The 22,176-nt window shown below is 38.3% G+C and overlaps 1 protein-coding gene across 2 annotated transcripts; it reads left to right on the top strand.

Moving 5' to 3' along the window:
* Positions 1-417: 417 nt before the first annotated feature.
* PTGES3 (prostaglandin E synthase 3) lies at positions 418-22,015 on the top strand. 2 transcript variants are annotated; one of them, XM_055394195.2, is made up of 8 exons: positions 422-772; positions 15,703-15,816; positions 15,956-16,025; positions 16,536-16,634; positions 18,128-18,217; positions 19,693-19,755; positions 20,607-20,631; positions 20,848-22,015. In XM_055394195.2, coding segments are annotated over exons 1-8 (483 nt in total). In that variant the 5' UTR covers positions 422-770; the 3' UTR covers positions 20,868-22,015. The 2 variants fall into 2 exon arrangements, with proteins under 2 accessions (XP_055250171.1, XP_055250170.1); XM_055394196.2 differs by lacking the exon at positions 19,693-19,755 and having other exon boundaries at positions 418-772.
* The last annotated feature ends 161 nt before the right edge of the window (positions 22,016-22,176 follow it).

Genomic DNA, 22,176 nt, shown 5'->3' on the forward strand with positions numbered 1-22,176 from the left:
CCCTCAGAAAAATGGCGAGGTGAACCCAGGCCCTTAATTCAGAAGTTAGCCCTTCTCTGCAAATATCAACAGCAGAGGCGTCTGCGGTGCTGTTTCCTCAGCAGACTGGTTCACTCTCTTTATGAATAACCGAACCTCCCCTTCACTTTCCGAGACTCTGGGATCCGCAACCTCCGCCTCGGCCTTTCTCCCGCGGTCAACGCGGCCGTTTTTCTGGGAGATAGTCCGAGGTGCGTGGCGCGGCGGTTACACGGCCAACGGTTTTCCACCTCTAGGGGGGAGCGCGGAAGGAGCGGCGGGAACCAGTCCAGCCAGAGGCTGAGGACGTAGGGCGGAGCTAGCGCCGGGAAGGATCGCGAAGAAGCTGGGAGGCCCCGCCCTTTCCGTAGATATCTCTAGAAAGCCGCGCAGGAGGCCGAAAACAAAGAGTGCGCACGCGCGGCGGCTAGGCCCGGGCATTTTGCTGCGTCACCAGCCGCCGCCCGGCCTCACCACCCCTCGCTCGCACGCACGCACGTTCATTCTCCGTCCTCGCGCCCCTTTTCCTACACTTTCCTCTTCTCTCCGACCGGAGGAGTCGCTCTCCCCGCGCGGTGCATTCTGGGGAGCCAGGTCGAGCCCGCCGCCGCCGCCGTCGCTTGAGGAAAGCGAGAAGAGGCCGCGACTGGGGAGAAGACGCCGGAGTCGCCACCGGAGAGGATTCGCCTGCCCAGGAGCTGCCGCCGGAGAGGCCCGCCCACCCGTTCGCCCGTCCCCCTGCCCCGTTCACGATGTGAGTGCGATACCCCGCCGAGAGAAGGTCGTCCGGGAGGGAGGCCGAGGCCGCGCGGGGGGCTGCCGGGAAGCCGTCCTTTCCCCTCCCCCGCTTTCGGCCCCCTCGGCTTTCGTCCTCGGTGGAAATCGTTCTTGCCTGGGGGTGGGAGGTTCATTATCCTAGTTCCGGTTACCGTTGGCGGGTGGAGGACATTTTTCCTCCTATGTCCGCTTCCCCCACCTCTAAACTGGCCTTTGGCTTCCTCGTGCCGGAAATCCCACTTACCCCCCCCATCGGCCGGGCGGGCCGCTCCTAACTCTCGGTAACTTAGCTGTAGGCCTTAATCTCCCGTGAGCTTTTGACCACGCGAGCGCCCTGGAGGCGTGGACCCTCGTGGGCCTCTGCTCCGCTCCAGGGGCAGTTTGCCCCTGTCGCTTTGTGATGCTGGGACTAGGCCCGGGGCCAAGTGCACCTGCGGTGGGTGCTACCACGAGGCTGCTGGTGCTCGTCGTAGGGCACCACGCGGCCCTCCCCCGCGAGCGACAGGTACTTCCAGGCGACTGGAGGGAGGCCATACCTTTTTCGCAACTTAACTTCCCTCTCGGGTGTCGTGATTGCTTGAGTGTGGTCTTTGCAGACTTCCTCCTGACTCCAGTCTCGCTACGGGAGTGAAGGTTGCCAAAACTAAATCGTGTCCCTGGCAGCGAGGAATTAGCATTGTGCGGGGAGTTCTGCACGTGTTGGGAGTCGAGAGATATTTGTAGACATTTTCTGTGTTCTGTATTAAACTTTAGGCGAGCTTTCGTTATCCTACCTTAATTTAAGGATGTAACAGGTATGTCATTACCTTGGCTCAAATTTGTTTACGTGAGGTGACTAGATACTTTAGAAGTTTTGAGATACAGGGAAACCTTGATGATTTTAACCAAATGAGAATTCTTGACACCGCCACTTTCAGCCTTTCAATTTTTCTCAGGGAAAGCTTTCCCTTTTCGGATGTGAGAGTTTTTTGGCACTGAATGCTTCCTAAAAGTTGCATATGGAGAGCAGTTGAGGGGAACAATTTTTATTCCTGGAGAAAATAATGCACTTTCAAGGGTTTCCTTAATAAAATAATGATATTGCGGTGAGTATATTTAGTTAGACATCTAAATAGATACGGAAAAAAACACCAGAGCCAATCAACGATGGAAATTTAGCCTTGAGAAGAACGCATGTGTTATTGTAAAGTAATATGTTAGAATTTGGAAGGATTCCTCCACCCCCAAAAGTATATAATAGATTTTAATGTACGTAGTTTGTGCTTTTACTCTAAGAAATCCGTATTCCAGATAATGTACAAGGATTGTCAAATTTTAAAACTGTGAGAACATGAATCCTCAAGTAAGGCATTACCAACTTTCAATAGGTTAATGAAGCCAAGCAAATTTTTTCACGAAGAAATAGTACGTTGAATATGGTTTGAAATAGAAACACTCTGGGAGGTCACATGAAATAGTTAAATAGGTAATAGGTAAGAAATATTAAGTATTGTAAATAGATTAAGAACTCTGGAAAAGTGTAACAATCACTATTTCTAAAAGCAGTCTGTCTATAGTTAAGAATGCTACTTTCAAAATGAGTGTTTTGAAGAGTCCAGGTAAATCTCGTTCAAGATAACTCCATATATATACCCTGTTGCAAATTCTTAAGGAGATCTTATTAATGACTGAGCGAATTTACAAGATGAGTATTATGAGTCAGTTACTTGAGTTAGAAAAGACTTTCTACTAAGAGTCCTAGGAAGAATCTGGCTGATGAGGGTTCATTTTGTTGATGTCTGCTGTAAACATTGTTTTAGTTGTGGAGAAAGATGTTTTTGCCGGACATCTCAAGGGTTTAGGGTCTGCTTTTTATCACTCCTTAGCTCTTCAGCCGTCATTTCCTAGGTACATTTCTTTCTTTCAAGTTTTTAAACTTTTGTTTAGTAGTTTGCATAGAACTGAAGTGAAGTCGCTCAGTCGTGTCCTACTCTCGGAATGTAGCCTACCAGGATTCTCCATCCATGGGATTTTCCAGGCAAGAGAACTGGAGTGGGTTGCCATTTCTTTCTCCAGGGGATTTTCCAGACTCAGAGATCGAACCCAGGTGCTCCCGCATTGTAGGTAGACCCTTTACCGTCTGAGCCACCAGGGAAGTCATTGGAGAAAGCTGGGAATTGAGGACCTCTCTGAGAGACCAACACAAATCCCCTGCAGGGGGTGCTACTTTACTTTTCCTTTTTTAAGTTATTGTAGTTGGTTTTAAGTTGGATCTGTTAACAAGAGATGTAGTAAAATGTTTAAATTTGAGCTATTTGAAGTCATTCTTTGGAATGTCTTTTACTTAAATTATTACACTGTCCAAAAACGTACTGTAACTATTGTTACAATTGGTTAACATCGTACTTACTTGGCCATCATTCAGCTTTGTAAGATTGTTTCCAAAATAAAATCCATCTGTTTTCAATCTTCAAAGCAAGTGGTAATAATGACCATACAGCATATGGTTAATTTCTATAAGCTAAGAGTAACTGATGATGGCTTTTGTTCAGTGTTGATTTCCTAACCACTGTAACCTGGCAACTGGATTTTCTTTTTGTTTTTTGTTTTTTTTCTGTGTTTGCACTAGAAGGCAGTAGAAGCAAAGTGACAGATCACTTGAGTGCAGACCAATATGTATTGTTAAGATTTTCCTGTTGAATTGTGTTTAAAGATCTTCTAGAAGCTGTATCATTGTGGGGTCATAGGTGATTAGTGATAATTCTTCCCATGAAAAAATACCTTTGTAATATCAACTGTTTAGAGTAAGTCTAGTTCTGAAACACTAACCTGAAAATTACTGTATCTAGTGTATTTTAAAGTGTTGTTATTATTTACTGTGTAGATTGGCAGTGATAGATTTTGCATTGAAGCTGACTTTCCCAGAACACCTTTGAACTTTTGGTTTTCCAGGAAGATGCTAATTCACCTGTGTTGTATTCCAGAGCCAAATAAAACTTGCTGTTGTGGATTGTTTATGCACTAGTTGATCTTCTCATGTACCCGTAGTTTATTGCTAGAAACTGTTTATGTCAGGGCTCTTTCCACCTCAGTATGCTTAATGAACTGAACTGAAAGGATGTAAGTCACAGAGGTGTTTTTTAAATTTTTAGTATTATTACAAGGTTTAGTTCTTCAACTATGATTTGAACCTAGAATTTCTGACAAAGTTTTTTTCCCCCACTTTATGAAAAGGGAGAATAATTTTCCAAGTGGTCCTTTTATTTCCAATAAGTAACCATTTTTGGAGCTCAGTTTTATTATCTAATATAACTGTTTCTATTAAAACCTTGTCATTTCCTGAGATATGAGGCTCTGAAATCTGTAATGGAAGCAATGAGAGATTGGCCTTACTTCAGTTTTATTTGTATGGAGAAAAATTAAAAATTTTACCTGCTTTGACAGTGTTAAAAGGATATGTGCACAAAAGTGGGAATGTAAGAAAGTCATAGAGTTGCTTGGAAGATAAGCACTAAGTTGGGGTGGGAAATAGTGTATTTAAGAACAGATTCACCTTTATATTTTAGAGTGGTAATTACCAAAGAAAGGAACTAGCACAAAGGTTCACAGTTCACTCACCCCTTGGTGTCTTGGTAGTGTTTCTGTTTTTGTTGTTAACTGTTTCGGGGTTTTGGGTTGGTTAGTTTAATGGTGCTGCTAGAGCGCCAAATGGCGTAACCTAGCAGTTCTATTTATTAGGTAGTTGGATCCAAGCAACTTAAATGCTTTGTCCTAACAACTTCTTACCCAGGGATGGGGGAGCCTGGTGGGCTTCCGTCTATGGGGTCGCACAGAGTCGAACACGACTGAAGTGACTTAGCAGCAGCAGCAACAATTTCTTAACTCTTTGGGAAACTAATACACATAAATTGCAAGAAAAATGTAGTTTCTTGTATAATTATGGTTATTAATGGAAGGTGTCTGCCTTTTGGGCACTCTATAACTTGTTATACCTTGAAATCAGATTAGATACTTCCATCTCAATTCCGCATTGATTTTTTTGTTTGTTTTTTTGTTTTTGGTTTGTTGTGTTATTTTGTTAGTTTTAAATTAGAACAGCCTCCAGAAATTCAGCTTTGCAAAGATGAAATTTAGTGGAGAAGAGGGATATAGTGCAGTATGCTGTGGAAACTGAGCTACTTGGTATCTTGACTGAAGCTGAGTATTGCTGAATTCCTTTTAAATTTGAAATCTCCTGTGGCAGCTGTGTAAATTCTCCCATAGAGCTGTGGTCTACCTTGGCACCCAGTTTGGGAATCACTGGACTTGCATGTATATTCAGATCACTTTTCCAGAAAGTTTTACGTAGTAGTGCAACTGACATACAGAAAATCTGAAAATATGAGAAGCATATCAGGGTTTCTGTGAGCAAAGAGTATGTGAAAGAGAGTTTGGTTTTAGATGTTACAGGCAGGACTTTTGATAATACTTAACTAACTGGAATTGCTTTTTTTCTTTTTTAGTGGAATATTCGTGTTTCCATATCATTCCTCACTTGATACAAACTGAAATAGATTACCAGTTTCTTTTTTTGTAAATGATAGACCAGTTGATAGACTTAAAGTTTCAGTTTTTCTGAACTTCTATGACATCTTTTTTAAACTTCTTTTCTGTTTTCTCCTTTTTAAAATTTTTTTATTTTTAATGTTTGTTTGTTCGGCTGTGCCTGGTCTTAGTTCCAGCATGTGGGATCTAGTTCCCTGATCAGGGATGATAGAACCTGGGCCCTTATGATTGGGAGCGTGGAGTTTTAGCCTCTGGACCACAGGGAAGTCCCTGTAATTTTTCTAGATATTTAAAAATACTCTAGATATATTTAAAATGAGTGATTCTAGTCTTTAAGAAGCTTTCCATTTACTAGAAATGTTTAGTTTATCCTTTAAACAAAGAGTATATTTACTCCATTAAGTTCTATTAAAAATTTAGTCTTCTGATTACTATTGTTGTATCTTAGAATTCAAAGTGATCTTTTAATTCAAACGAACATCATGTTCCATTAAAAATGAACTCATAGGGGATTATTATTATTTCTGAATAAAGTATATGAGGTTGTGTGTCATAAAATATCTTACAATTAAATACACAGATGAGTTACCTTTCAAAGTGCTAACCAACATGAGTATCTTATTGTGTATCACATATTTATGCTTTAAGAAAGATAAACCATAACTAGTAATGGATCTGAACCATCTACCCCCATGTTTCATAGAAGATTTTTGGGCTAAGTGTCATCCAGCTTGAATGTGAGCTTCTTAAAAGCAGAGGATTTTATCTCTGGACAGTTGTATCTCTAGACAGTTCCTGGTATTGTGTTCAGTAAGTACTTGTTTATTGAATAATACTCAAACTCTAAATCTCTTAGCTATAAGGCTTGACTATATGAGGTTCTTGACAGTGAAGGTTGGGACTAACTCAGATCTTCTACAGCTGGTCCTGTGTTCTGCTGTATTACATCTTTGGTCAAATTCAGCTATATATCATATAGAATCAAAAGTAGATTGGTGGTCAGTAGTTGAAAAGTAAAGTTGGTTAGAGTCATCTATAATTTTAGATTCTATTAACTGAGACTTTGCTGTATTTGGGGAAATTTGGAAAAGAAGTACCACCAAATGAGTATATACTCTCAAATTACATTTGATTTGTTTGTGAGCCCTTTGTTAGGGAAATGTTTATTTTGGGAATATTTATTATAATTTGATCAGACTGATTTTTCTCTTAATTGAGTGATTACCATAGATTCTCTTTTAAAAGATTCTACCCTTTTCTCCCCTCCAGTTTTTTTTTACATCCAAAGAAATTGGCCTTTCAGTAAAAAAGTAATACTTTAATTTTTGTTGCTTGATTAGTTTTTATATGTGCCTATCAGTTGAAGATAAAACCTAGTACATTTTTTTACTTTTTATTTATTTTTGGCTGTGCTGGGTCTTTGTTGCTGCATGGGGTTTTGTGTAGTTGCAGCCAGTGGGAAGGCTGCTACCTAGTTGCAGTGCATGGGGTTTTCCTTGCAGTGGCTTCACTTGTTGGGGAGCATGGGCTCTAGGACAGATGGGCTTCAGTAGTGGCACATGGGCTCAGTAGTTGGGTCTCTCAAGCTCTGGAGCACAGACTCAATAGAGTCTGCACAGGCTTAGTTGCTCTGTGGCACGTGGGATCTTCCCAGATCAGGGATCGGACCTGTGTCTCCTGCATTGGCAGGCGTGTTCTTTACCACTGAGCCACAGGGGAATCCCAGATTTATCTTTTCAAAATGTACTTACTATTTTGGCTGTGCCAGGTTTCAGTTATGGCACGTTGTATCTTCAGTTTTCATTGTGGCATGCAGGATCTTTTAGTTGTGACATGTGGGATCTTTAGTTGAGGTGTTTGGTATCTAGTTTCCTGACTGGGGATTGAACCTGGGTCCCCTGCATTGGGAGCATGGACCACCAGAGAAGTCCCCAAACTTAACACATTTACAATATTTGTTTTATCACAAAGATTATTGTCATTTAGCATGTGCTCATATCACATTTTTCAGCCCCTTAAGTACTTTTACAAAAGTAGAACATTTTTTGTTTTGTTTTTTGGCCAAGCTGTGCTGCATGCAGGATCCTGACCAAGGAATGAACCCATGACCCCTGCATTGGAAAAATGGCATCTTAACCACTGGACCACTAGGGGAAGTCACTGGTGCGTCCATTTTTTTTAAAGAGAGAAGTGTGCTTCCCTGAGAGCTCAATGGTAAAGGATTCACCTGCAACGCAGGAGATGCGAGTTCGATCTCTAGGTTGGGAAGATCTTCTGAAGTGGGAAATGGCAACCCACTCCAATATTCTTGAATGGAAAATCATGAACAGAGGAGCCTGGTGGGCTACTAAAAGTCAGGTTGCTAAAAAGTCAGACACGATTGAGTAGCTAAGCAACATATGTATACTTATAGCTGATTCATGTTGTAAGGTAGAAAGCAACACGATATTGTAAAGAATCATCCAATTTAAAATAAGGAGAGAAGTGCCTGTTGTTTTCCTACAAACCATAGTTAAGATGCACCAGATTCTAGTATGTTAAAAGCAATATTTGGAATAAATGTGGTTTCCATTCTGTCATTCTAAGACAAACTAAGAAATTTTAGTCAAAACTACAGAGGAGAATTTTAGGTAATGCGAATTTTAATCGCTTGAATTGACATAGCCCTAAATATTGAACTTGAAAATACTTGTCAGAAGAACTTGGAATGTCCCACTTCAGGGATTTGGGTGGTGGTGTAATTAGTGGCTTATTCACATAATATATAGAGAGATGAAAAAGGTTTTGCATTTATGTTAGTATTAAAAAATGGATTAACAGACTTGAATGGTAGTGTGGGATTTTGCCAGGATTTGTATAAGACTAGAGATAAATCCAGCATAATTTAGATGCTAGAGTTTAAAATCAGCCTTTCTCTGGGTTAATAGGAAAAAAGGGTGATGTGATATGATCCTCACAGAAGACAAAAGAATTTCATAAACACTTGGTTTGCCTTTCAAGTGAGTGAATGTGTGTCTGCTACTATTTAGGTTAAGGGTAGGATTTTCTCTCTTGTATTTTCTGATGGTTTAGATCGGGGTCACTTGGTAACTATTAGGCTTTAGAGGCCACGAGTATCCCTGTCTCACATTCTTACTTTTGCAACTCTTAAATATTACAAAAGTTAGGACTTTCCTGGTGGTGCAGTGAATAAGAATCTGCCTGCCAGTGCAGGGGACATAGGTTCAGTCCCTGGTCCAGAAGATTCCACATGCTGTGGAGCAACTAAGCCTGTGCACCACAACTGCTGAGCTCATGCTCTGCAACAAAGAGTAGTCTCGCTCACCACAACTAGAGAAAGTCTGCACAAAGCAATGAAGACCCAGCACAACCAAAAATAATAATTTATTCATATATATATGCATATGTACGTATATACAACAAATGGCTCCTGGGCCAACCTCTGATTTGGATCATTTGATTTTGCTTTTATTATCTGGTAAATGACCCTATTAGTGTGCTAGGGCTGCCATAGCAAAGTACTAGAGGATGGGTGATTTAAACAGTAAAAAATTTCCTTACAATCTGGAAGGTGGTTAGTTCAAGATCAAGGTGTCAGAAAAGTTGGTTTCTTTTGAAGCCTGTCTGCTTGGCTTGCAAATGGCCTTCATCTATCTTCACAGGGTCTTCCCTCTGTAATGATCCTAATCTTTTGTAAAAAATTGATTTATTTTTAAAATTAATTTTATTGAAGTATAATTGCTTTACAGTGCTGTGTTTGTTTCTGCAGTGAATCAGTTACATGTACATATATCCTCTCTGTTTTAAATTTCCTTTCAGGTCACCACAGCCCCTGTGCTATACAATAGGTTCTCATTAGTTGTCAGTTTTGTATATAGTAGCGTGTATATGTCAGTCCTAATCTCTCAATTCTTCCCACTTCTCCTTTCCCTGCTTGGTAACCATAACTTTGTTTTCTACATCTGACTCTTTCTGCATTGGAAATAAGTTCTTCTGTACCATTTTTCTAGATTCCATATATAAGCGATATTATATGATACTTGTTTTTCTCTTTCTGACTTCCACTGTATGACAAACTCTAGGTCCATTCATGTCTCTACAAATGGTGTTATTTCATTCCTTTCTACAGCTGAGAGTAATATTTCATTGTATATACCTATCACATTTTCTTCATTGGTTCCTCTAGGTATGGACATTTAGGTTGCTTCATTGTAACTGTTCTGATCTCTTACAAGGCTGTTAGCCATACTGCATTACAGCCCACTCTGAGACCTCATTTTATGTTAAAGACCCAGTCTCCAAATACAGTCACATGAGGTTTAGGACTTAACATAGGAATTTGGGGGTTTAAGACTTAAACATAGGAATTTGGGACACAATTCAGGCCATAACAGTGATGTAAATCTAGATTACTGATTGTGAATTCAAGGAAAGAAGAAAGATTCTCCCTGATTCCATTGTCCTTGATATGAACAGAAACCGAAGAGTTTATGTACTTGGTTTTTAATAGAGCTGCCAGGTCACCAGTGGTGCTCTTCCTCCATTACTATAGGTTCTTAACGCATAACTCTAAGAAGGTAAACACTCTACTTTAACATGGTAAACGGTACTGTTAACCATTTCAGATTATGTCGTTAAATTGGCTGGAAAAGCATGTTTACCAGTATTGAAATAGCCATTGGTAAACATGTTGGGAGAAGAATCTTCTCATTAATCAGGTTAATTCAACATTGTAAGTCAACTTGGGACAATAAAAATTAATTTTTTAAAAAATCTGGGTAATTGTTTTTAGTGTTACTACTCCCCCCCCCAAAAAAAAAAAAAACAGGAAAGGTAGAATCCTACAATGAATTCTTCAGAAACCCATTATTCAGTCTCAACCTTTATCAGTACAGGGTTATTCTTATTTTATCTACCCACTCCCTTTTCCCCAGTGGATTTTATATTGAAGAAAATCCCAGACATATTCCTTTAAATAAGGAACATCTGCAATCTGGATACCTTTGACAACAGGCAATTCTTGTTTACCAAAACACAATTTCTAAAACTTGAGAATAAATGACAATTGGACAATAAATCCTAGATAGATTTTCTGGGCTGTAGCTATTGCAGTCTTTGTTGTTTTGTGTCTTAATGGAAAAGGTTGATTTTTCTTCTTAAATAACACAGTTTCACCATTAGACTATGTTGCTCTAAAGAAACAAACCATTCTATGTCAAAACCATTTAATATCATTTTTTTTAAAGTGTGAAAATAATAAACCCATCTACCCTTAGCAGTTTGAACATTCAGCAGGTCATTGCCATGTTGCTTTCTGTCTCTTCCTTTCCTTAATTATTTTAAAGCAAGCCTCATGTTCAGGTCAGTTCAGTCGCTCAGTCGTGTCCGACTCTCCGCGACCCCATGAATCACAGCACGCCAGGCCTCCCTGTCCATCACCAACTCCCGGAGTACACTCAAACTCATGTCCACAGAGTCGGTGATGCCATCCAGCCATCTCATTCTCCGTCGTCCCCTTCTCCTCCTGCCCCCAACCTTTGCCAGCATCAGAGTCTTTTCCAGTGAGTCAACTCGTCGCATGAGGTGGCCAAAGATTGAGTGGATTTTTTTTTTCTTTCGTAGAGCAGTGCTTTTCACACCTAACAAAACTACCAGTTTTCACATTGTCTAATACTCTGTCCATATCTAGGACAGGTTTCCACGGTTTCGGGAATCTTTTTTTTATAGTCAGTTTGAATCGAGACACATACCAGATTTAGAAATTGTGCTTATTGGATAGTTCCTAGGTCTCTCTTAGTCTAGAACAGTTAAGTTCTAGATTGGAATGAATCATATTGATCACATCAGGAGATAAATGTCTGGTTGTCCCACTTTTGGTGATGCTGAGATCATAAATTCTTTATCTGCTATTCATCTAATCATTACTCATGGTCCTATTTATTGATGAATAACTGCCAAATCGGTATAAAGATTGAAAATGGTGATTTTATTTTTTGCCCCTCACATTTTATTCCACACCAGAGCTAGAATTCTGTAAGGAAGCTTCCTTCATGAAATGGTCTTTTTCGGGTATCATGAATAAAGATTCATAAAGGGGACTTCCCTGGTGGTCCAGTGGTAAAGAATCTTTCTGTCAATGCAGAGGACCTAGGTTTTATCTCTGATCTGGAAAGAGTCCACATGCCACAGGGCAGCTAAGCTTGTGCGTCACAACTGCTGAGCCTGCGTTCCACTAGAGTTAGAAGTGGAGCCTGCACACTCTAGAACTTGCACTTGGCAACAAGAGAAATCTTAGCACTGCAACTAGAGAGTAGCTCCCACTCACTGCAAATAGAGAAAGCCTGAGAGCAACAGTGAAGACCCAGTGCAGCCAAAAAATAAAATATAAATGAGTAAACAAAATTTAAAGATTCATAAAGGGAAAAGAAGATAGATGCCTATTCTTTCTTAGTTGCCTTTTTGTAAAGAATTGGAGCTGTATCATCTTCTGGTGATCTATAATTGTGGGTAGTTTTTTAATCAATAAAAATTTGGAGTATTTATAGTCTGTATTTGGATCAATTTGCAGTCATTCTTTCAAATTGTCACTGGCCAAGGAGAGAGACACCATACTTTTTTTGCCTCAAGTGGGCAAAACATTGTTTTTATTTGTTTAAATTTTGGCTGTGCAGGGTCTTTGTTGTAGCATGTGGCCTCTTCTTTGCTGTGTGCAGGTTTCTTATTGCAGAGCCCCTCAGTAATTGCAGTTAGTGGGCTTAGTTTCCCTCAGTCATATGGGATCTTAGTTTTCCAGCCAGGGCTCAACCCAAGTCCCCTTCAAAGGGATATTCTCAACGACTGGATCACTAGAGAAGTTCCAACACTTTATTGACCAAAGAGATAGTAATTTGTTTTATTGTTTAGTTCCTAAGTCATGTTTGACTCTTCGGACCACCATGGACTGTAACCTGCCACGCTCTGTCCATGGGATTTCCCAGGCAAGAATACTAGAGTGGGTTGCCAATTCCTTATTCAGGGCATCTTCCTAGCCCTGGAATCGAACCTGCTTCTCCTGCATTGGTAGGCAGGTTCATTACCACTGAGCCATCTGCGAAGCCCAGACATTTGTTCCCCAAACATTATTGACTAGAGATGTTTAAATATTCACTTATATAACAAATTTCCAGCCACTGGTGTTTTTGCAAAAATTCCTTAGTCAATAATGAGTTCAGTTCAGTTGCTCAGTCGTGTCCGACTCTTCATGACCCCATGAATCCCAGCACGCCAGGCCTCCCTGTCCATCACCAACTCCTGGAGTTCACTCAAACTCATGTCCATCGAGTCGGTGATGCCATCCAGCCATCTCATTCTCTGTCGTCCCCTTCTTCTCCCACCCTCAATCCTTCCCAGCATCAGAGTCTTTTCCAGTGAGTCAACTCGTCGCATGAGGTGGCCAAAGTATTGCAGTTTCAGCTATAGCATCAGTCCTTCCAGTGAACACCCAGGATTGATCTCCTTTAGAATGGACTGGTTGGATCTCCTTGCAGTCCAAGGGACTCTCAAGAGTCTTCTCCAGCACCACAGTTCAAAAGCATCAATTCTTCGGCGATCAGCTTTCTTCACAGTCCAACTCTCACATTCATACGTGACCACTGGAAAAATCATAGCCTTGACTAGATGGACCTTGGTTGGCAAAGTAATGTCTCTGCTTTTTAATATACTGTCTAGGTTGGTCATAACTTTCTTACTAGGGAGTAAGCGTCTTTTAATTTCATGGCTGCAGTCAGCATCCACAGTGATTTTAGAGCCCAAAAAAATAAAGTCTGACACTGTTTCCACTGTTTCCCCATCTATTTCCCATGAAGTGATGGGACCAGATGCCATGATCTTTGTTTTCTGAATGTTGAGCTTCAAGCCAACCTTTTCACTCTCCTCTTTCACTTTCAATCAAGAGGCTTTTTAGTTCCTCTGAGTTAACAAATACTGAATGTTTTCCGTTAAAGAGCAAACATGGGGGAATTCCTTCTCAGTCCAGGGATTAGGACTCCTGGGGCTTTCATTGTTGAATGCCCATTTGATCTCTGGTTGGGAAACTAAGATCCCACAAGCTGCATAGAAAAGGCCAAATATGTTACCACATATTGAGAAAGCTGTTTTGGCAAGAAAATGAACTAGAGGTAACGTGTGGCCTATTGGAACCTATTAATAAACTCTTAAGTCATTTATTTTATGTACATTACATTGACATGGTAACATTAGAAGTTGTGATTTTTATTTTAGTCCAGAGAAGTTTGGTTCTTTTTCAAAGTGAAGTCGCTCAGTCCTGTCCGACTGTTTGCGACCCCATGGATTGTAGCCTACCAGGATTCTTCATGGGATTTTCCAGGCAAGAAAATCTGGAGGGGGTTGCCATTTTCTTCAGGGGATCTTCCCAACCCAGGGATTGAATCCAGGTCTCCTGCATTGTGGGCAGACGCTTTACTGTCTGAGCCACTAGGGAAGTCATAGACATTTTTCAGTCCCACCCCCGTCTGTCAGTAAATGCCTAAAGAAATAGCTGTTCCGTTCCGTCACTCAGTCGTGTCCGACTCTGTGCGACCCCGTGGACTGTGGCCTACCAGGCTTCTCCTTCCACGGGATTCTCCAGGCAAGAATACTGGAGTGGGTTACCGTTTCCTTCTCCAGGGGATCTTCCCGACCCAGGGATCGAACCCGGGTCTCCCGCATTGGAGGCAGACGCTTTAACCTCTGAGCCACCAGGGAAGCTGTTACTTTTGCTGAATTGTTGGTATTTAGGCTTTGGAAATTGCTGTTTATAAATTTTTTATAATATTTATTTGGGGGGAGGGGGAGGCAAAAAAATATGTATTTATTTGCCTCTGCTGGATCTTGGTTGTGGCATGTGGGCTCCCTAGTTGCGGCTTGTGGAATCTAGTTCCCTGACCAGGGATCAAACCTGACCTCCTGCATGGGGAGCGTGGAGTCTTAGCCAGTGGACCACCAGGGAAGGTCCGCCTTTTATAATTTTTAATTTCAGATCTAATATCAGTGTTGCAGAGTAGTGTGTGGCGACTAGTTTAACTATTACACAAGTGTAACCATTATGTAAAAATATTAATGAGCTGTGGCTGTAACTTTTTAGAACTTGAAACCGTTACACCTTAGGATTGGTAATTTCGGAAGCAAACAATTCCTTTATGTTGATTTATGAGTAGTGTTTGGACATATAACTAATTTGTTTAAAAGTTTTGAAGTTTTGGGTTTATAGAAAAGTTTAAAAAATACAAGTAATTCCTGTAACTTTGATTTTTAGGTGATCAAAGTGGCACATACTTATTTTTAAAAAATAATTGCACCCAAAATGCAAAATAAAAGTTTCTTTAAATAATTGGAACAATTGAGATTGGTATGGCTCTATTTCCTTTCTTTTCTCTTTCTGGCTCATGTGCTCTTTCTGGCTCATGAGGCAAGTGCTGTTAATCTACCTGTTCTTTGTGTGTCCATGCCTGCGTGTGTATGTGTGTGAATTCTTGGAATTTTTATGAGTGTGTAAATATTTATAGAAGTAACCTGTCTTGTTGTCGAAGATAACAAAGAAAAATTTTATTTACCACATGTAATCTTGTGTGTGTGTGCACTCAGTATTGTCTTACTCTCTGACCTCATGGACTGTAGTCCACCAGGATCCTCTGTTCATGGGGTTTTCCAGGCAAGAATACCGACTGGGTTGCCATTTCCTGTTTCAGGGGGTCGTCCCTACTCAGGGATTGAACTCAAGTCTCTTGCATCTCCTGCATTGGCAGGTGGATTCTTCACCACTAGAACCACCTGGGAAGCACCTATAATCTTTACTGCCTATTAACTAACCATATTTCACTATATTTACTTCTAGCAGATTTTTAGCTATATCCTAAAACATATTTTTTAATGGATGAGTAGAGCTTTAGGCAGAACTTTGAAATACTATCATTTCTCCTACTTCTGAAAAATTCCTCTCACAGTTTATAGAATTGTAAATAGAAATGTTGCATACTATATATCAGATGACAACGGATTAGTTCTTTTAAATCCTGTGAAGTTGAATTTTTAAGAGCAGAGCTGTAAAGAAGTAGCACACAAATTTTAACAGGGCCACCTAAATGGTTAGCTCCATTGAACATTTTGGTCTCATGTTTTAAAATCCCTTCCTGTGATGAAACAGTATTGCATTTTAACCTGAAATGCAACTGTTAGGGAAAAAACATATTAATAGTTCACATTTGAAATTGTAATATACTGCCTTAAAATAATGCTCTGATGGAGAACGGAAGTATGTTACTTAAATATAAGCTAAATTTCGGAGGTTATATAAATACCCACTTAGTGAATTTCAGCTTAACTTTGTCTAATTTTATCTCATTATAGGCAACCTGCTTCTGCAAAGTGGTACGATCGGAGGGACTATGTCTTCATTGAATTTTGTGTTGAAGACAGTAAAGATGTTAATGTAAATTTTGAAAAATCAAAACTTACATTCAGGTAAATTACCATCATTGGGTGAAAAACTTGTTTCAGACAGTTTGAATAGCTTTGGTTTGTTTTGTGTTCTCTCTAAAGTTACACTAATCTTTACCTCTTTTAAAAGACTCATTTTCCCCCTCCTTTTTTTTTTGTACAGCTGTCTTGGAGGAAGTGATAATTTTAAACATTTAAATGAAATTGATCTTTTTCACTGTATTGATCCAAATGTAAGTAGTTTTGAAACTTTAATAACGATTTAAATTGTGAGGAAATGGACATAATTTAAATACTCATTTTAGAGATAAATATTCTTAACAGTTCAGAGGCTAAATATAATTATATGGTTTGCATTGTTTTCCATCTTGTAACTACTTCTCTGCGTATTATTTTTGTTGTTATCAATGTTTGGACTCAGGACAGTACTGTCTTTTTTAACCTTTTTAAAGTTGCAGTGTAATATGGATAGTACTCTTGATGCTTGTCTTATTTAAGCATAGATGTAGCTAAGTATGTTCTATGCTTACACCCTGTTTACTAATTTTTTTTACTACCTTTATGCTATTCATCTTGTTCAGGGGAGGCAAAAATGATATTTTTGCTATTGGGTAGCTTATGAAATCTTCAGTAGCCTAGGGGATGTTTCAGGGTGTAGGGAAAGAAATGACAACAAGCAACTTTGTATCCTATATTAATACTAGAGAGTTACAATAGTGTGATAACACTTATTTTTGTTTTAGGATTCCAAGCATAAAAGAACTGACAGATCGATTTTATGTTGTTTACGAAAAGGAGAATCTGGCCAGTCATGGCCAAGGTTAACAAAAGAAAGGGCAAAGGTAGGTTTCTTTTCCTTTTTTTGAAAGTAAGGTATTTTTAAATAATTAAAGATATATTGACATCAAACTCAAAAAGTTTCTGCCAAGCAAAGAAAACCATCAACAAGATGAAAAGACAGCCTACTTAATGGGAAAATATATTTACAAATCATGTATCTGATAAAAGGTTAATATCTAATGTATATGAGGAACTCCTACAACTCGGCAACAAAAATCCAATTAAAAAAGGGGCAGACATCTACTATACTCCAATATAAAATAAAAATTAAACAACAAAGGAACAGGTAGAGCAGTTCCCTGGTGACCTAGTGATTAGGATTCCAGGCTTTCATTGCCTTGGCCCCAGGTTCATCACTAATTATTAGAGAAATGCAAAATAAAACCGCAATGAGATATCATCTTCTAACTGTTAGAATGGCTGATGTCAAGAAGGCCAATAAGAAATGCTGTTGTTGGGATTATAAACTGGTGTAGCCAATATGGAAAATAGTGTGGAGATTCTCAAAAAAATTAAGAATAGAACTACCATATTATCTAGGCATTCCACTTCTGGGTATTTATCTGAAGAATAAGAAAACACTAGCTGGAAAAAATGTGGGCCATCTCTATTCATTGCAGCATTATTTAAAATAACCAAAGTATGGAAGCAGTCAAAGTATCCATTGATGAATGAATGGTAAACCGGTGTGTGTGTGTGTCTGTTCAGTGGATTAGTAGTTAGCCGTTTTAAAAGAATGAAATCTTGCCATTTGCAGCAACATGGATGGACCTTGAGGGGTAATAAGTAAAATGAGTCAGAAGGAAAAAGACAAACCTAATTAAAAAAAATACAACAGACAAAACTGAAAGACACATACAGAGAACAGATTGATGATTACCAGCAGGGGAGGGGGAGTTGAAGGGGTAGATAAAGGGGTACAAGGAGTCAGTGTTATAGTGACAGACAATAAGTGGACTTGGAAGGTAATCACTTTGTGGTTGTATGCAGATGTCGATGATGATGTTATACACCTGGAACTGGTATTTTTAAAAATTGGTATGAGGAATTATAGTGTCTGTATTTCATGGCATAGTACTACTAAGGCCCTGTGTTCCATACGCTCTTCTCTACTTTGAGATTTATTAGTGTTAATACCTAGGGTGGTCAGGATAAGATCAGTCACTAATTGATGCAGGCTCTTTTGCATTCAAGAGAAAGACTTAAAGGTATAAATTACTCAGATATCAGATCAGAGTATATTATGGTGGCATTTAAAAAATAATAAGTTAATTGATTATCTGAATTTGAATAGTTTCTACTAGGGAATTTATTTTAAAAAAGTTTCTGACAACTGAGACTTCATGAAACTATATTTACTAATATATATTGCATTTGACTTGACTGATTTTTCTAGTCTGTTCTTTTTTGTGCTGATTTTTTGTACCTTGCTAGTGAGTATGAACCCCACAGTTGAATAATCTAATCAGAGGTTGATATTTGTATTGATCTATAGCTTAATTGGCTTAGTGTGGACTTTAATAATTGGAAAGACTGGGAAGATGATTCCGATGAAGACATGTCTAATTTTGATCGTTTCTCTGAGGTAAGTTCTTTTAAATGCATTCTTCCACCTCCCTTTCAGGATACTTCTTTCTAGTCAGTTTAATTTGGTTTTAAAGGTCTAGTGATATGTAAGGACTTGACATTACTTTACTTTCAAGACTATTTTGCAGAAAATCAAGTGAGATTTTTAACAGTGGTCATTTAACATTCTTTTACGAGTTTTTAAAAATTAATGTCAAGTTCTAAAGTTGATGTGTAAGGGGAAAAAACTAAATGGTCAGTACAACACAGCTAGTTTTTACTGTTTCTTTGAAAACAAAGAGTTAAAAAGTAAGTACCCAATTTCATGTATACAGTTACTTATTTAGCATATCTCACATGGCTCTGGCACCTTGATTTCAAAAGAGAGAAGGGAGAAATGATATTCATTCTCCTAAAGTGTGCTACTCCTTACCTGTAGTAAGTGGTGCCACCATTTACCCAGATGTGCACGTCACAACTTTTAACACTGTTCTCTTTCTCTGATTCTCTCTATCCAGTGTGACATTAGCTGCTGTGTTGTCTGTATTTTGTTTTATCTCCTAAGTGAACTCTTAAATGTATTCAGTTCTACATGTATTGCCATTGCATCTTGACATCTAGTATTGCACTTGGGCCTTCTATTTTTCCTGCTCAAAGAAACTTAACCAGTATTTAGTGTCTTCAGATGTAGGAAAACTCTTCACTAGTTACTCATACTATTTGAGAGTAGATGCTCAGGATTTTTATACTGAAAGGTTTTTGAGTCAGTATCTTTTTAAGACCCCTTCTAACTCTGAAGTTCAGGTAAGCATGTGTTTTTGAAGTTCCATATGAATTATTTAGTCTGCTTATTTATACCTCTTTACGTAATATATTGTGGTTTTTATACTCTGTTGGGCCCAGTTTATTTTAAGTATATAATAGAGTATTTTACACAGCCTATATGTTTTCTTTCAAGGATTATGTTTATTTTCTGTTTTTAACTTTGTTACTGGTATTTAGCTGATTCAGTGTTCAGGCCTTTTATACAAACTAATCATCAGCCCAAAGGACTGTTATTTTAAGTTATTTTAAGATTGTTCACAGTATTTAAAACTACAATGAGAATACCATAATACACACGCCACTTAGTTGAAATACAAAACTTTACAACTAAAAAGAATCCCATTCTTAGTCACCAGAGGTACCTGCTGTTCAGGATTGTGGTATTTAATTTCTGCATCATACATAGGTATCTTGTTGGATGAATTCTAAAAGCTTCACTTTTGTTCAATGAGAACTTACTCTTAACTTCCTACAAAGTTTCAGGATTTTATGTAATTACATAAAATTTACCTTTTCCAGACAGGAAAGTACCTAACTAACCTATAGTTGAATTTTTTTTTAATTGGTGGAAATCTGTGGCAGAGCTAAGGTTTATTCTGGAGTGTGCAACCTAATAATTAGGGTTTAATTTAACATCATTTTTAAAACTAATTTTTACACTTCGAATAGATGATGAACAACATGGGTGGTGATGAGGATGTAGATTTACCAGAAGTAGATGGAGCAGATGATGTAAGTCTATAAATTCTTTTCTATGTTTAATAAAATAGTAAGAATGTATTTACAGGTTGTTTTATATAAATCAAGACTGCTCTTTTTTTGCCATTGGTTGGTTTTTTTCCTAAAAAAATATTACAGGGAAAACCAATTCTTTAGGAGTGTTCATTTTAGAGGGATGGATACCTACTAGGAAACAGGTGTTCCATGGATCATTCTTAAAGGGACCAGACTTATAGTTGAGAATAATAATGGTACAGAGACATATGCCTTATTCAGTTAACAGTTTAGGGAATATTTTGACAAAGTTAAACAGGTTTTAACAGCAGGATGGTCAGAGAGACAGATAGTAAACAGATGGATGTTTTGAATCTGTAAGGATATACTGGTCCACTCTTCTCAGTGTTTTCCCACCTGGCATCCTGTTAACATCTTTAAGAAAGTTTTTCTATCTAGTTTGGAAAATATTTATTTAAATAGTTCGACAGGATTAGAGTTCATTATCTTCTGTCATTCCAGTGGTCTTCTTATTGAGCCATTTTTCTCTTGAATTAAATGCCAAGAGAGAAAAGAAACCATTTTATAGAAAAATTCATTTTGATTAGTAGAGAGGAATTCAAAGGATGGGCTCAATTCCCTCCAAAAGGCACACATCTTATAGGAAGATATATCCTCAGCTGTACGTACTGTTCATCTTAAATAAACCTGTTTTTAAGTCCATTGATAAATTCATGAGATTAATGTAACCACATGTCTCTGCTACTTTGGTCAAAAGTACAGTGTTTCAACTTTTTAAGGCAAACTGTTCAGTTAGTGGAGGAATATTTGATCAATTTGGTTGAAATTTTTTATTTCTCTTTCTGCAGGATTCACAAGACAGTGATGATGAAAGTAAGTATCTTTGTAAAAATAAATCTACACAGAGATATTTCACATCAAAGACCAAACTCTCAAAATAGAGAAGTTACTTGTTTAAAATTCTTAGAAGATACGTGATTATTTCTTTATGGCCTCTAATAAATAGATAAAGCAAAAATTTGAATGGTTCAAAGTTGTTGGGTTATTATCGTCTTGTAATTTATACTAATCTTTCAAAAATCTTTTCAGAAATGCCAGATCTGGAGTAAGGAATGTTGTCATCGCTGGATTTTGAGAAAGAAAAATAACTTCTCTGCAAGATTTCATAATTGAGAGAATTCCTGAGTTGATAGCTCTAAAGGCAGATGCTGTATTTGCCTCCTTTAACCCATTTTTCAACCTGTTTGTTTTTTTAAAGGCTTCACTAAGGGTTGATATGTACCATTGTATGGGGCAGTTTTAAGTCAGCTAAGGCAATAACCTTGTGCATGAACATTTCCCAGATTTCCATGATGCTGTTGAGGTCCTAGGCAATTGACAGAGCAGTTGTGATAAATAAAAATCTCACCTAAGTCTCTTTTACTCATAACTTAGATACTGACATGATAGGAAGCTCTCTGGCTTAGGGAAAGTAACTAAATTTTAGATTTTAGAACATGGACTCAAAGTGGCTGAAACAATTGGTTGATACTTTAAACTGGTAACATGTTGTTCCTCTGGCATATCCTTCAGGATTGTTCCACTAAAGTTTTATTTTTCAAAAAATTTACTTCACATTATTGTATGTAAGTGATCACTTGTCAGTGTTCCAGATGTATCTTAGCTAAAACTAGTGAATGCCCTAACTTAGATGGTTTTGAAGCCTGTACATTTGGTATTGTTTGACCCTTAAACTTTTACATCTCTTAGCATGGAGGACGAAGAAAGGCTGTACATTGTTGCTTGAGAGTCTGTACATTTAGACCAAATTTGTATTTGCACTGTCAGTATGGCAAATGAGTGGAAAAAAATGTTAATACACTATTGGATTTTTTTATTCCTTTTTTTTTTTTTTTTTAATTCAGCTTGTACCTGGGCTGAAAACCTCAATTTATGTTCATGACAGTGAGGATTTTTTTTTTAATGTCTACATTCTTTCTAATAAACTGTTGGAAGACTTCTTGGCTATCCTTTCAAGTGTCTGGTTTACTGTAATCTCATGTATTGCCATTTACTGGAATGGAGTTTTTATTTTTACTTGAGGAAGAATTTGGGAATATTCCTCTCTTTGGGGGAAACAAAGACTTGCTGTAATGTCACAGAAAATCTTTTAAAAGTGGATCTGTAATAGAAAATTGTAGATGCACTTTGCAACAGTTGGAAAAGAAAGTGTTGTGATTTGATTGAAATAAAACTAAATGTGTTGTCCTCCTCTAAATCTTTGAGCTTTCGCATTTTGGCACTTTTTATTTCTTCCAGCTTCTCTGTATTTGTCATAGCATAGAAATGCTTCATATTTCAGTATTTTCTCATGTCAGACACTAAGGACCTTTGTTACAGGCAGTGTTAAAGTGCTGGGGGCAGGGAATATAAAGAATA

This window comes from Moschus berezovskii, chromosome 6 (genome assembly GCF_049115385.1).
Source record: "Moschus berezovskii isolate FMDL1 chromosome 6, NW_MosBer_1.0, whole genome shotgun sequence".
NCBI lineage: Eukaryota > Metazoa > Chordata > Mammalia > Artiodactyla > Moschidae > Moschus > Moschus berezovskii.